The sequence below is a fragment of the Teleopsis dalmanni genome, chromosome 1, assembly GCF_002237135.1.
Source record: "Teleopsis dalmanni isolate 2A chromosome 1, ASM223713v2, whole genome shotgun sequence".
Taxonomy (NCBI): Eukaryota; Metazoa; Arthropoda; class Insecta; order Diptera; family Diopsidae; genus Teleopsis; species Teleopsis dalmanni.
The window spans coordinates 123,478,414-123,492,439 of NC_051846.1; the positions used below are offsets into that span (position 1 = coordinate 123,478,414).

Sequence of the window (14,026 nt, forward strand, 5' to 3'; positions counted from 1 at the left end):
GAATATAATTTTAAGCACCTACTATGAACTAAGATTTTGAAATAAAATAACATTTTTATAAATACATATGTGGGTATAGATGAATACATGGTATGTAACAATAATTTGAACATTCAGAACTTGTTTTTTCTTCAAAATTAGCTTCAAAACTAGCAACCGCAAACTAGGCGCCGCACTACCTAAGACCATTGGCGGTGAAAATGTAGAAAGACAAAGGAAATATTAAGTGCCTCAGTAGCAATCATAAAACCAAACCACTTGTCTTAATAATGAACCCTTCATATTGTTAGATATTGTTTTCTTACTTTATTAAAACAAAAAATTCCGCATTGCCTGCATAACACTGGCACTTCCTTCCGGTTTTTCTAATAATACTAATGCCATTTCATTTCAAACTATTTTAGATCGCCATCAACCTTCGAGAGAACAAAAATAAATGCCACAACTAACGCACAACGATAAAGAAGCATAAACAATGACATAGTCAGAATAGATTCGAAAAAAGTTCAGAAAAAGAATCTCTTGCATCCTGTGCGCGTGTCAATTGCAGTCCAAAAATGTGCCATTTGCATCTGTTGCACTGGAAAATGTGAAGATACGATTAAAAAACTTGAAAATTTCGTTAAAAATAGTTTAAATGAGTTTGGCATGTGTTGCATGCAATAGCAATGCAACAACAACAACATTCACGAAACTGCAGCTCTGAACCATTAAAAATTGTTCAACCATTAAACATTGCAAGTTCCAGGCTCAGTCACAATTGCAATTGCATCTGCCACTGCTGCTGCCACTGCTGCTGCCACTGCTGCTGCCACTACTGTCATTGCCGTCATCGTTGTTGTTGTGATTTTTACATAATTTCCAGCGACAGTTGCGCATTGAATGGCACTAGAGATCACAACATTGAAATCGACTTCTCGCTACTCTGCCTCTCCGACTAAAAATAATCGAGCTTCTCGACAACCGCGAACAGGAACACCCCAAGAAAAACTTTATATGTCAAAACCAATTTTTCCCCCAAATTCTAGGCATTTTTTTAAAATTCCTCTTTTTAATGCAAACTGGGAATTTTTTCGTAGTTCATATATTAGCAATCAAAAGTATCGGTATTCCCAGAGCCGTTCTGCTAGGCCATGTTTTTTAAGTTCTGTTGCAAAAACTCGTACTCGTCGATTGCTGTGCAAATCAAATTGTTGTGGCAGCCATTAAAGGAAAATGATTTCCTTGGTGCCTTCTACACTTGTGGACAGCATATAATGTTGTTACAGTACAACATACGCTCTAAAGAAAACATTAGTAGCAACAGCGAATGTTTCTGAATTCATCAAGAAACGAACGTACTTTATCAGTATAATATAAAATTAATAAAATCAAGTGGATGCACTCGAAAGTCCTCTAATTTATGATTATATCCGGGTAACGTATAAGATTCTTGTAATTTATTTGTAAGATACATTATTGTTTCCATATTTTGTCAGATCTCTGGGATTAGATATAAATTAATAAAAATTTAGTTAGATCTTGCTCTTCGATATAAATTTGTAGCTAATTTATTAGTTTATTATTATTTACAGAAATATGAATAAAATTAATATAGTTGAGCAGCAACTATCACTCACGACTGGTAGTTCATCCTAACCCCCTTGCCGCAGGGCTAACGAGGGATACTTTTAACATTCGTAGATTAATACGCTTCGCAACTTCGGATTTGCCGAGCAGATTCTAGAAATTGTAATTCTTCATAAGGCGGTGATTACCACTGGGTAGTCCCGTACATGTCAATCGTATATTGTTATTGCCATAAGTAATACTTATTATTCATGAATGAATAGAATAGATTGTATTTAATAAAATGAAGTTAAAAAAAAAAAAAAAAAAAAAAAAAACTATTGTCAGGTAATATGAGCCTTTATTTTGTCATTATTTTGATGACAAATAACTGAGCCGCACATTGCACCATATATGCAATATGCATAAGTCAAAACTGTGTCAATAGAATAAACGGTTTCAAGTAAAACCATATGTAGAACACTTGCATTAGTAAATATAATACCATTTATCGATAAGATATTTTTGTAAGAATATTATATATGTCTAATTTTGGTTAACCAATTAGACGCAAGTATTATAAGTATTAACCAATAGAATCAGTACACAAGATTTTATTGGAAATTAGTATTAAGAAACAATGTTAGATTTAAGAATGAAGAAATTAATAAAAACAGTCTTCTACGAACACTGAAAGCGACGCGTCTTTTATTTCCGATAAAGATATAACATTACAGTATTTATATATACCAAATTCAATTAATTATATAAAAAAAATGACATTGATATAATATATACATAATATAAAACATGCTGTGGAATTTTTTACTGTCGCTGGCCGTTAACAATATTTGAAGTTAACCAACCGTTTAGATATCACTGGCCAACGTCCTTCAGTTGGGTTTTTCCCTTTAATTCAGAGTTTTCTTCTTCGGTGTTGAGCAAATATTATTCTGAACATACATGGTTTGCAGTCACCAACTAATCACTTGATTTAATTAATTTATTTAAATGTTTTCTTTTAATAATCTTATAGTAATTTTCGCATTCTAGCTAGTAAATTTCTTTCTGTTAAGTTTTAATTGTTTAAATTATATCGAATTTATTTTAGTTTATTTAAACTCTATTTTAAGTTATAGTTTCACCCGTAAATTTTCACTATTTAAATTTTTTCTTTCATCACGTTTGTCGTTCACTTTTTATTTTCTTTATCCCGAGTCCGCCGCGAAGATCAACCATACATCTTAAAAAAAGCTACGAGACTCCCCAGCGACATAAAACTGTTTTTTTTCCGACTCCCGCTTTTATTTCATTTTTTTTTTATCACTGCTTGCAGTACACCCTCCAGTTAGCCGTTTTTTTTCGGTGCATCAACTCAATGTTTCCCCTCACCAGATGTTCGGTTGTTTTACTTCCAGCGTTCTTTCTCTTTTCTCACCTTGCGATTTTAAGCTGCACTCTCAGCTTTGGCGAAAACGAAAATGTAAACACACAAAATGTCATTTCTCTCGTTGTTATTTTCGTTTTGATTTTTTTTATAAATGTGTTTGGCTGCCAGTGTTTAATATTTTTTTATTTATTTATCAAAGATGAATATGAAAAATACATATTAAGAAACTGTAAGATCAATTTTGTTTTGACAAAAGGGCAGAAAAAATTGATAATTACACTGGTTAATTAAGAGGTACTCTGTTATTACCGCTAGAACTTGCGGTAGGTACCTTGGAACTAGCAGTTCCAAAAGAGCTTGGTTTAACCGAGCTTGATTTTTGTGTATTATTATTTTTTTGGTTCATATTTTAAACCCACGAGTTGCGGAGAAAGGAAAGTCGATCCGGGCAGAGATCCGCTATACCCGGACAAGGCTATGTTACAACCTGAGGGCGCCAGTTATCCGGAGGTCTCTGTTTAGAGACACATTAACGTAGTGCCATTCATCTCATCGGTACGGGTCGAATAACACCGGAGATTACGGGTTTTATGGAGTTTTCCTCTCTAGATCCATAATGTTCTGTTAAGTCAATAAAGTTATCAACTATAAACAGTTTAACCTCGGGAAGGGTGTGAGAAAGTACCACGCACCATGGTCTTGGTAAGGCATAGGCTGATGTTTTGCGCATGACCATACCCTGTTCATTGAGAACACGAACCCAAAAATTTGACAACTGCTTCAAGGTTTTACTTCAAAGATGTCTTAAAAGTACACACAAAACGCTCTCCTAAGCTATTTGAAACCGGTTGAAATGGCGCTGTCGTGACATGTTGAATGCCATTTTTCAAGCAAACTTCCTTATACTGTGAGGATGTAAGTTGCGGACCGTTGTCACTTACTAACGTTTCCGGTAACCGCTCAATGGCAAAAATTGGTGTTAACACCTTTATTGTATCTGTAGAGGTTGTATTTAACAGTTGGACAATGTACGGATACTGTGAGAATGTGTCGACACGTACAAGTCACATATGCTGATTGAATACGCCAAAGTCGATGTGGACGCGTTGCCACTGACGTTGAGCTTCGGGTCATGAGCTAAATTTCTCTGCTGGAATGGCTGACATTGTTTTACACACGTTGCGTGACGATGCGAGTGTTTCGATATTTTTGTCGATGCCCGGCCACCAGCAGTATCTTCGAGCTAATTGTTTCATTCGAACTACGCCCCAGTGGCTTTCGTGCAACAGTTCAAGGGCGTAATTTTTTGGGAATTATAACTTGATTTAAATGGCCCTGTAAGCAAAGAATGTTATCAATAATAACTAAAGAAGTATTACGTTGGAAATATGGTGGTATATATGCCTGTTGTGGTCTTATAGATTTAGGCCACCCTTGTTGTATGAAACGGTGAGCTTTCATGAGAGTTATATCCCTCTTTGTATGAAATCGGATAACCTCTGCATCAATTGAGGTATCCAGCTCTTCGACAGCAAAACAATTGTTTTCTTGATCAAAGCTGTAATTTGGGCCTTCGGGTAGTCTTGAAAGAATTATTGCGCACCGTTGTAGTCTATTTGAAATTGTTGTTGGCAAGTGTTTTTCTAGATTAAAGTTTGGTTTGTGGTCGGTGATTAGAGTGAAATTATGGCCATACAAGTATTGGTGAAACTTTTGAACGCCAAATACAATCGCAAGCCCCTCCTTTTCTATTTGACTGTACCTTACTTGATGAACGTTGAATGTCTTTGTTGCGAATACAATTGGGCGTTCGCTGCCGTCTTCGAAGATATGCGAAATTACTGCACCAATACCCGATGACGAAGCGTTTGTAGCGAGAATTATCGGTAAGTGCTCCTGAAAATGTGTAGCGTTCACTTTATGCTTCTATAAAGACTTGAACTCTTCTCCTCTTCATGTATGTGTGTCCAATTAAAACGAATATTTTTAGAATGTTTGGAATGTAGTTATAATAATAGTTTATCTTACCCATTAGACCTTTCACTTCTTTGAGATTTTCAGGGCGTTTTAAGTTTTGAACGGCTGTTACTCCTGATGGTTCTGGCAAAATGCCTTCTGCGCTTATATGCCTTCCTAAGTAATCAATGTGATTTTGAAAAAAACTGCATTTGTTCCATTTGCACCTGATGCCATACTTTTTAAGATTCGAAAAAACCTGATCTAGTCATTGTATAGGTTCCTGTAGAGTCGTTGACGCAACGATGAGGTCATCGAGGTAGTTTCCACACCCGCCGATACCTTACAAAATATGTTCAAGATATCTTTGAAATATTGCCGGCGCACTAGGTATACCATAGGGCAATCTATGATACTCGAACAGTCCATTTGGTGTGTTAACAACAACCAGCTTTTTTGAGTTTTCGGCTAACTTAAACTGTAAGTAGGCATCTTTTAAGTCAATTTCACAGATAATATGGCCATAGCAAATTTTATGAAATAACTATTCCCGTGTTGGTAATGGAAAACGTTCAATTTCGATTTGATTATTAATAGTGTCTTTAAAGTCCCCACAAATACGAATACTGCCGTCCTGCTTTGGTGCGAGAAGGATTGAAGAAGCCCAATTTTTAGTAGCGCGAATGGCACCTGATGACATTTAAAATATTTTTGTATAGCTGTTGACTTTAATTTAATGCTCGCTTTAAAATTAGAAATCGGCCCTGTTGCCGGTTCAAACAATTTTTGGTAATTTTTTAATAATTTTCTTGATTCTTCTTCTAACATCATTGGGTCCTGAATAAAATTATTAACTTGCACGATATCGAAATTAAAAACCTTAAATAAATCCATCCCAAATAAATTTTTACCACTTTCGACTTTAGCAACAACCAGCACTGCTTCTTTTTCTACTTTTCCAAATCTTATTTTTGTCTCGCATTCGCCAAAGGTTTCTATCACCTTTTTACCGTAACCATAAATTGGACGTGTGCAACTTCGAAGTTTTGGCCTCCCTAACTGATTAAATGTATTTTGTGTTATGACCGAAACCGATGAAACTGAATTCATTTGAAAAATTATTGTTTTATTTAAAATTTCCACGTTAATAAATTTTTTCTTTTATCTCTAACTTTGTAACGACACGGATTTTCCCGTTTCGTTATAATTTATGCTGGGGTATCCTCAGTCTTTTCCAGGGGGTCGCTACAATAAATTTATATTCGCGGAGACAGGACTTCTCAAAATAAAAGTAATGTGTGTTAAATTTTAAATGTAGATTTATTTAAAATATTTTTAATTCATAAAAATAGTATTTAAAAAAAAGGAATTTAGTTAAACGTAATTATGTAAACTTGAGATTACTAATGTGTACAATTCAATGACATAGTATTTTTTAAAAAAAAAAAAAAAAAAAACAAAGTAAATTCATTAAACGTGATTAAACTTGAGAAACTTGAGATTATTTCCTGGTATTCTGCTGTATCTGGAGATTGTTCCTTTGGAGCTCGGTGATCTCTAATCTGGTTCCGTGGTTTGTATCTTCGTATGATTACTTGCTCAATGCGTACCTGTGTGGGACAGAAGGGTTAGTGTATATATAAAAAAATATATTTCCTTGTTCGGTTATAGAATATCTATACAATAGTGTCCAAGTGTCTTGACTTAAAACCGCCCATGCACTTGTACACAATTATATATATATTTTAGTAATTTATACAACTAGGCTTAAAACCGCCACTGTGTCAGACAATATTTTTTATATTTATTTATTTTATATTTTGACATACAATGCCACCGAGTGATCATACAAGACACACTACTCTTACCAAAAATGCGCCGTCTTTTATACAGATCAGACGAGCTTTTTGTGTAGCGCACATACAATTGTTTTCTGCTGTTTTGTGAAGTTTTGTTTACTTTCCCGTTTGTATGTCTGACTTTCGTACTGTTCTTCAAGTTGTGCGCTCAACCGATCTCGTCTATCTCTTTGCGGCGAATTTCTATTTTGACGTTCTTGATATTTGCTTGTTATGTTTTGATTTGATAATTCTTGTAACTTTGCGTGCGGTGCTTCTTGTTTTTATTAAATTATTTATAATTTAATTTTATAATTATTAAAAATAATTTATTAGAAAATTATTTAAATAAATTTGCGGGGATGAACAAAGAAGGTATGTATTTATTATTTTATTAAGATATATTTCTCTATTTATTACAAATTTATTATCTCCTAATTTCAGATTGCTTCACGTGTTGCAGTTGCGTGCAGGCTGGGTAGCTTTTTGGTAAGTAGTTTCTAATAACTATATTAAATGTTAATTTATCTATTTTAATTTCAGATTTCTTCGAAATTTATTTAAATTTATGTAGGTTGGAAATTATTACAAATTTCCATCCTCACATTTCCCTCCTTCTTTGAGAAAAAATGAACTTGCCGCGATGCACTACCTGCATGCATAATTCCTGTGCCGTTTCTTTGGGCTCTTGAATACTTTGAAGAATTTGTCTTGGTCTGTACTAACAAGATCATAATCCTTCTGCTGGAGTACATCTAAGTTATTCATCGGCTTCTGCAGTTTTTGGGTGCTGAATGGTTTTGGAATTCCTAGGCTTAGTTCCTGTACTTGTATCAGAGGATTGTCTATCTTATCCTTCGGACGTGTGGAATCATCTTTTCCTTCTTGTGACTCTTGCTTTCGTTGACTATCGTGTTTAATTGAAACTTGTTGCAATGATTGTGTCGGACTTGGGGTTTCTTGAGTCAATCGAACTCGTCTGGTATGATCTTCGATTACTGTAACCTTTCGTTGACCTTGTTGTGTTTCAATATCTTGAACTTGATGTTGTTCTACGTATCCTTGTGTATCTTGAATTTTAACTTGTGTTATATGGTGATTCCTCGTTGGACTGATTTTTCTTGGTTGATTAGCTACCTGTGAATTTTCCTTGCCCGGACTTGGATCTCTGTGCCGTTGAATCTTGTATTTTTGCGCTTTGATTACGATTGGTTCTTTCTGTCGTTGTACTTTCTGTGTTTGAGCTTGTAATATTTGCTGAATTGGGTTGACTCGCTGTTGTTCGGATACTTCGGGATTTTCTTTGATAAATCTTGGTTTTAACTGGCTTTGTAGTTCCTGTATTTCGACTGGTAACATTTCATGGTTTGATGTGACTCGCTGTTGTCTAGATATTTTGGGATTTTCCTGGATGGGTTTTGAATCTTGCTGTGGTCCACACGTTTGAATTTGAACTTCATTTGGAAGTTTACCTACTTTGACCTGATTCTGATTGAACGATTTTAGGTTTTCTTTGAAAGGCGTGGCACGTTGCAGTGTTTGGTGTACTGATACTTGCTTCGTTTGACTTTGAAATATTTCCTGATCTGGTGTAACTTGTGCTGGCTTAAATACTTCGGGATTCTTCTTTGTAAGTTTTGGGTTTACTTGTCGTTGTGTTTCTTGCACCTGTGAATTTCCTCTGATGGGCCTAATATTTTGTGATTCTTGCTTTGGTTCGCATGGTTGGACTTGGAACATTTGTTGACCTTGCGTGTCTAGCTGTTGATTACATACTTCTGTAATTTTTCTGTCAGGCCTTGGATCTTGCGGCGGGGTTACGCGGCATTTACATAACGCTTGTTCTTGTGAATTCTCGTGTAGTGGTACTGGGTGTTGTTCTAAATAACTTCGACGTTGCGTGGTTTGTGTCAACATGCTTAGCTTGGGTAGTGTTGATGTTACTGGATTTACAATTTTAGCTTTTGCTGTTGTTACTTGCTTCGGTTGGTTTTGTTGCTGATTACTTCGCTGCTGGATGAGTATAGGCGACTCGGAATTTGAACTGGAAATAACTTTGTCCTGTATCGGCGTGGTAGGTACGTGTCTCACTGTATTTTTAATAGCATCGTTTGTGAATATTCAACTTCTATGCGACCAACTATCACTTCCTGTCGAACACCGCCTCGACTCACTTTATCCTGTTCTGCGCGAAGTTCTTCGAAGTCATCAGCTAGTATTGTTAATTCTGTTAAGCTCGAAAAGTCTCGACGTTTGATGTACATTTGGTACTCTGTGCGCATATTTCGGTATATTCGCTCCAATTGCGAATCTTGGTTCATGCCTGTGTGTCGCATAAGATATTTGATTTCCAGTACATAATCTTTAAAACTTTCATGTTCCTTCTGAACTCGTGCTCGCACCTCGTCTTCTAATCTGTCGAAATACCTATGTGAAAGGAAAAATTTTAGAAAGTCCATCTTGAAGCTTGACCAAAGGTTCCAATGCTTATTGTTGTTGCGGTACCACATCAGTGCTTTGTCTTCAAGCAGTATGGGCATCATCCTGGGAACTAAATTCACGTTGATGTCGTCAAGGTCCGCTACCTCTTCTATGCTTTCCACAAAATCTATTGGATCTATTCCTCCATTGTACTTTACAGACCATTTTCGTATCCGCTCCACGCTTTGAGCATACGATAAGGCCATGATGTGCTGCTTATGCGAACGTCTCGTATGTTTCTTTGTTGAACTGGCTTGAATTGAACTATGAGCGAGAGTATCTAGATTTTATCTTATAATCATGTTTGCCTGTGCCATTGTAACGTGGATATTACTTCGTTTTAAGTTTGAGAAGTCTGTCTGTCCCTGCTCGGGCGCCAATTGTAACGACACGGATTTTCCCGTTTCGTTATAATTTATGCTGGGGTATCCTCAGTCTTTTCCAGGGGGTCGCTACAATAAATTTATATTCGCGGAGACAGGACTTCTCAAATAAAAGATTGTGTGTTAAATTTTAAATGTAGATTTATTTAAAATATTATTAATTCATGAAAATAGTATTTAAAAAAAAAAGGAATTTAGTTAAACGTAATTATGTAAACTTGAGATTACTAATGTGTACAATTCAATGACATAGTATTTTAAAAAAACAAAGTAAATTCATTAAACGTGATTAAACTTGAGAAACTTGAGATTATTTCCTGGTATTCTGCTGTATCTGGAGGTTGTTCTTTTGGAGCTCGGTGATCTCTAATCTGGTTCCGTGGTTTGTATCTTCGTATGATTACTTGCTCAATGCGTACCTGTGTGGGACAGAAGGGTTAGTGTATATATAAAAAAATATATTTCCTTGTTCGGTTATAGAATATCTATACAATAGTGTCCAAGTGTCTTGACTTAAAACCGCCCATGCACTTGTACACAATTATATATATATTTTAGTAATTTATACAACTAGGCTTAAAACCGCCACTGTGTCAGACAATATTTTTATATTTATTTATTTTATATTTTGACATACAATGCCACCGAGTGATCATACAAGACTCACTACTCTTACCAAAAATGCGTCGTCTTTTATACAGATCAGACGAGCTTTTTGTGTAGCGCACATACAATTGTTTTCTGCTGTTTTGTGAAGTTTTGTTTACTTTCCCGTTTGTATGTCTGACTTTCGTACTGTTCTTCAAGTTGTGCGCTCAACCGATCTCGTCTATCTCTTTGCGGCGAATTTCTATTTTGACGTTTTTGATATTTGCTTGTTATGTTTTGATTTGATAATTCTTGTAACTTTGCGTGCGGTGCTTCTTGTTTTTATTAAATTATTTATAATTTAATTTTATAATTATAAAAAATAATTTATTAGAAAATTATTTAAATAAATTTGCGGGGATGAACAAAGAAGGTATGTATTTATTATTTTATTAAGATATATTTCTCTATTTATTACAAATTTATTATCTCCTAATTTCAGATTGCTTCACGTGTTGCAGTTGCGTGCAGGCTGGGTAGCTTTTTGGTAAGTAGTTTCTAATAACTATATTAAATGTTAATTTATCTATTTTAATTTCAGATTTCTTCGAAATTTATTTAAATTTATGTAGGTTGGAAATTATTACAAATTTCCATCCTCACAACTTTTTCTACTGTCATATTATAAACACTTTGAATAAGTTCCATTTCGTTTGCTTGTGCACTATTCTTTTCATTTTTTTTTTTTGTTATGCTGTGATTTTTAATTTTTTTGTATTTGCTTTGTTGTTATTGTTGCTAAAGCACACTTTTGCGATATATCCCACTTTATTGCAGTCATAGCAAACAGTTTCTCTGAATTGGCAGTCGCTAAGTCGATGAGAGCCTCCGTAGCTGCAGCATTTTTTTTTTTCGTTTGTCTTATTGTGCTCTGTTTTTTGCATGTGACGTGATTTCATAAACTAACGGCAAATTCTCTTGGAGTTGTTGTTGTTTAATAGAATTTGTGGCATTTGTCGTCAAAGTAAAATACTCTGCAATTAATAAAACATCTTCCATCCAATTCCATCTTTCTGAATTGCCGCTGCTCCAGCTATTCCTCTTAACTTAACTACCCATTCCCTACATATTTACGTTGGCTTCAACAAGCATTTACTGAAATTATACCGCGCTGCTACCACATAAATTTGTTCTTGGAAATGTTCCATCTGCATGTAGGATTCCCATTAAGTGTGCTCCTTTCCGAATGCTGGATATCTTGGAACCAATGTACCTTCATTATTACTTGAAGTGACTCCCCGTAGTGTTGTTTGTAAAAATCCTTTCTGGTCATCCAAAAGGCTTTTCATAAGAGTATTCTGATCCGCTATTCTCTTAGCAATCTCGTTCGCCATATTACTGAAAATTTTTGTTTCGCGATCATGTGATTTACTTCCGTTCGTTTGGCCTCGTCGCCAGTGAAATGTATACGTGTTACTTCTAATGAAATCTGCATAGAACTAACTTTATATATCATATATAAAATTACAAAATATATAAAAGTGGTTATTTTTGTTTTTTTTAGAATATATTAACTTTTATTTCGGAAATTTTATGTTGTGTATCCCTACACTTGTTTCGGCAAATTCGCTTTTGTCTTCATCGGGAGAATTCCTAATATAAGGAATATTAATCCAAATATTAGGAATATTAGGAATTCTCCTGATGAAGACAAAAGCGAATTTGCCGAAACACGTGTAGGGATACACAACATAAAACTTTCGAAATAAAAGTTAATACATTCTAAAAAACAAAAATAACCGCATGTAAATATTTTCGAAATAACGACTCAAAAATTAAAACGAAAATAAATACAAACTATAATGTAACCAACAATTCAATAGAAAGCGAGAGAAATTTGTTGTTTGTAATTTTTGTATATAACAAATAATAATATAATTAATATAAACAATACATAATATTTATGATCATATTTAATTTAAATACAATTTAAATACATAACAATATCAGTGTTAGGATTCCATTTTAAGCTAAGTGTTTAAATATATTCTTCTTTATCGATATCAATGACCTCATTTTCTTTTGATTTTTTTTTGATTTTCTATTATATCGATGCTGTTATAGCACCATTTTCTCAAATAAAATGCATACTTCTCTAAATGTGTAGATATTCTTTCCTGAACACTCTTACATTCTTCTTTTGTATCACCACCAGTTAAAAGATCATCCATATAAAAATCCTCTTTAATTATTTTCGACATCAGTTTATCTGGGCATTTGTTTGCTATTTCAAATAAAGTTTTTATAGCAAAAATTAAGCAGTTGCAACACCATAAGTCACAGTTGTTAACTTGTATTCTTCAATTGTGTGATTAACATCGTTTCTCCACAAAATATGTTGGTATTCTTGATTATTCTTTCTAACCAATATGGTTGGTATTGTTGCTCCAGAAATTGTAATACATCGTCCATTTTTTGAATTTCTTTCGTCTTTTTTATGTTCTGCCCAAATAGCCGTAATCCTTCTTTATCTAATTTCCTGATAATACATTCCTTGCTTTTATTAAATCTGCTTCATTCGTTTTTATACCCATTATATTCTATCTATGAATCACTACATACAAATGATGGATCGAGCGATTTATCGATTAATATTGTGAACGACATAATAGCTACAACATAATTTACTTCCGATACTGGTAGATGTTGTATAAGTTTGCTTGGTTTTCCTTTTACCAATGTTTTGAGTCGATACATTTTTTTAACATCCGAAATTTTTCGATCTTCATGGATAAGCCTTTTGTATAGATCATGAAAGGACAATTCCTCAATGTTACCGTTATAATTTGGAATTTTTATGCAATCAAGTTTAATATTGTTCCCCTCACGTAATTTTTCCATTTTATAGGCTAATTCGTCCAACGCCTTATTTCGTTGATCTTCAATCTCATCAGAATCATTCCTAATATCCACTTTGTTGTATGCCATTTCTATAACCAGCTTCTTATAGATAGTTCTAATGTCTTCTTCTAATGTCTCCTTTTCCAGATTCTGTTAAGTTGTTCCAGTCTAGTGACAGTATCATAATAGTAAAGTTTTCTAACATTTGTCTTAATCCAGCGATGTTATTGTTGTATAGTTCTACTAGGTTATTAATTTTATTTTTCTGAATTTGAATATTTGCTGTTTTCCGCTACATCTCTCCTCTTTCCTCATTTTTAATGTCAACAGTTTAATTGAAAGTTGAAAATTTCACTTTGTTTTGTGCGAGCGCAAAATAATATCACTGCGTATTTTTTATATTTTTCAAGTGCAAAACATGCACAGTAATTTAAAATTTTTATCGTAAATAAACGAGACAGTGACTCCTTACAAAATTTATAGAAATATTAATGCCCAATTAAACGTCACAAATTAAATTATTAATATATTTATATTGTTGATATGCAAAAAAGTGAATTTATTTGCAAAATTATTTTGTTTTTGAATTTGTTCATTTGCCTTAAATTCACACACTTTTAAAAACAGCTGATAGAGACAGAACATTAAGCTCTAAAGCTTAAAATAAAAAACAAGAAAAGTGTTGGAATAAGAAAAAAATCTGTACAAATTGCAACTCACGATATCGTGTAATTGTGTAAATTGTGTAGTTCACTTGTCAACTTATGCTAAATAAATAAAATTACTAAATACGCGAAAGGACGCTTTAAATACTAATATATATTTTAAATATTTTAAATCTTATAGATTATATTAGATATAAAACTGTTAATACATTAAGACCGAAAAGTTTTCGGAAATTCTCATTTAAAATTCGCGCGCTGTATATTTTTCGATATTTT

The 14,026-nt window shown here is 33.8% G+C and overlaps 1 protein-coding gene across 1 annotated transcript in view; it reads left to right on the forward strand.

Moving 5' to 3' along the window:
• LOC119665882 overlaps window positions 1–226 on the forward strand; it is a 7,857-nt gene extending 7,631 nt beyond the window's left edge. The window contains exon 5 of the mRNA XM_038075136.1: window positions 142–226. Coding sequence (XP_037931064.1) covers window positions 142–226 — 85 coding nt within the window. The remainder of the gene's footprint in view (window positions 1–141) is intronic.
• Window positions 227–14,026: the final 13,800 nt, after the last annotated feature.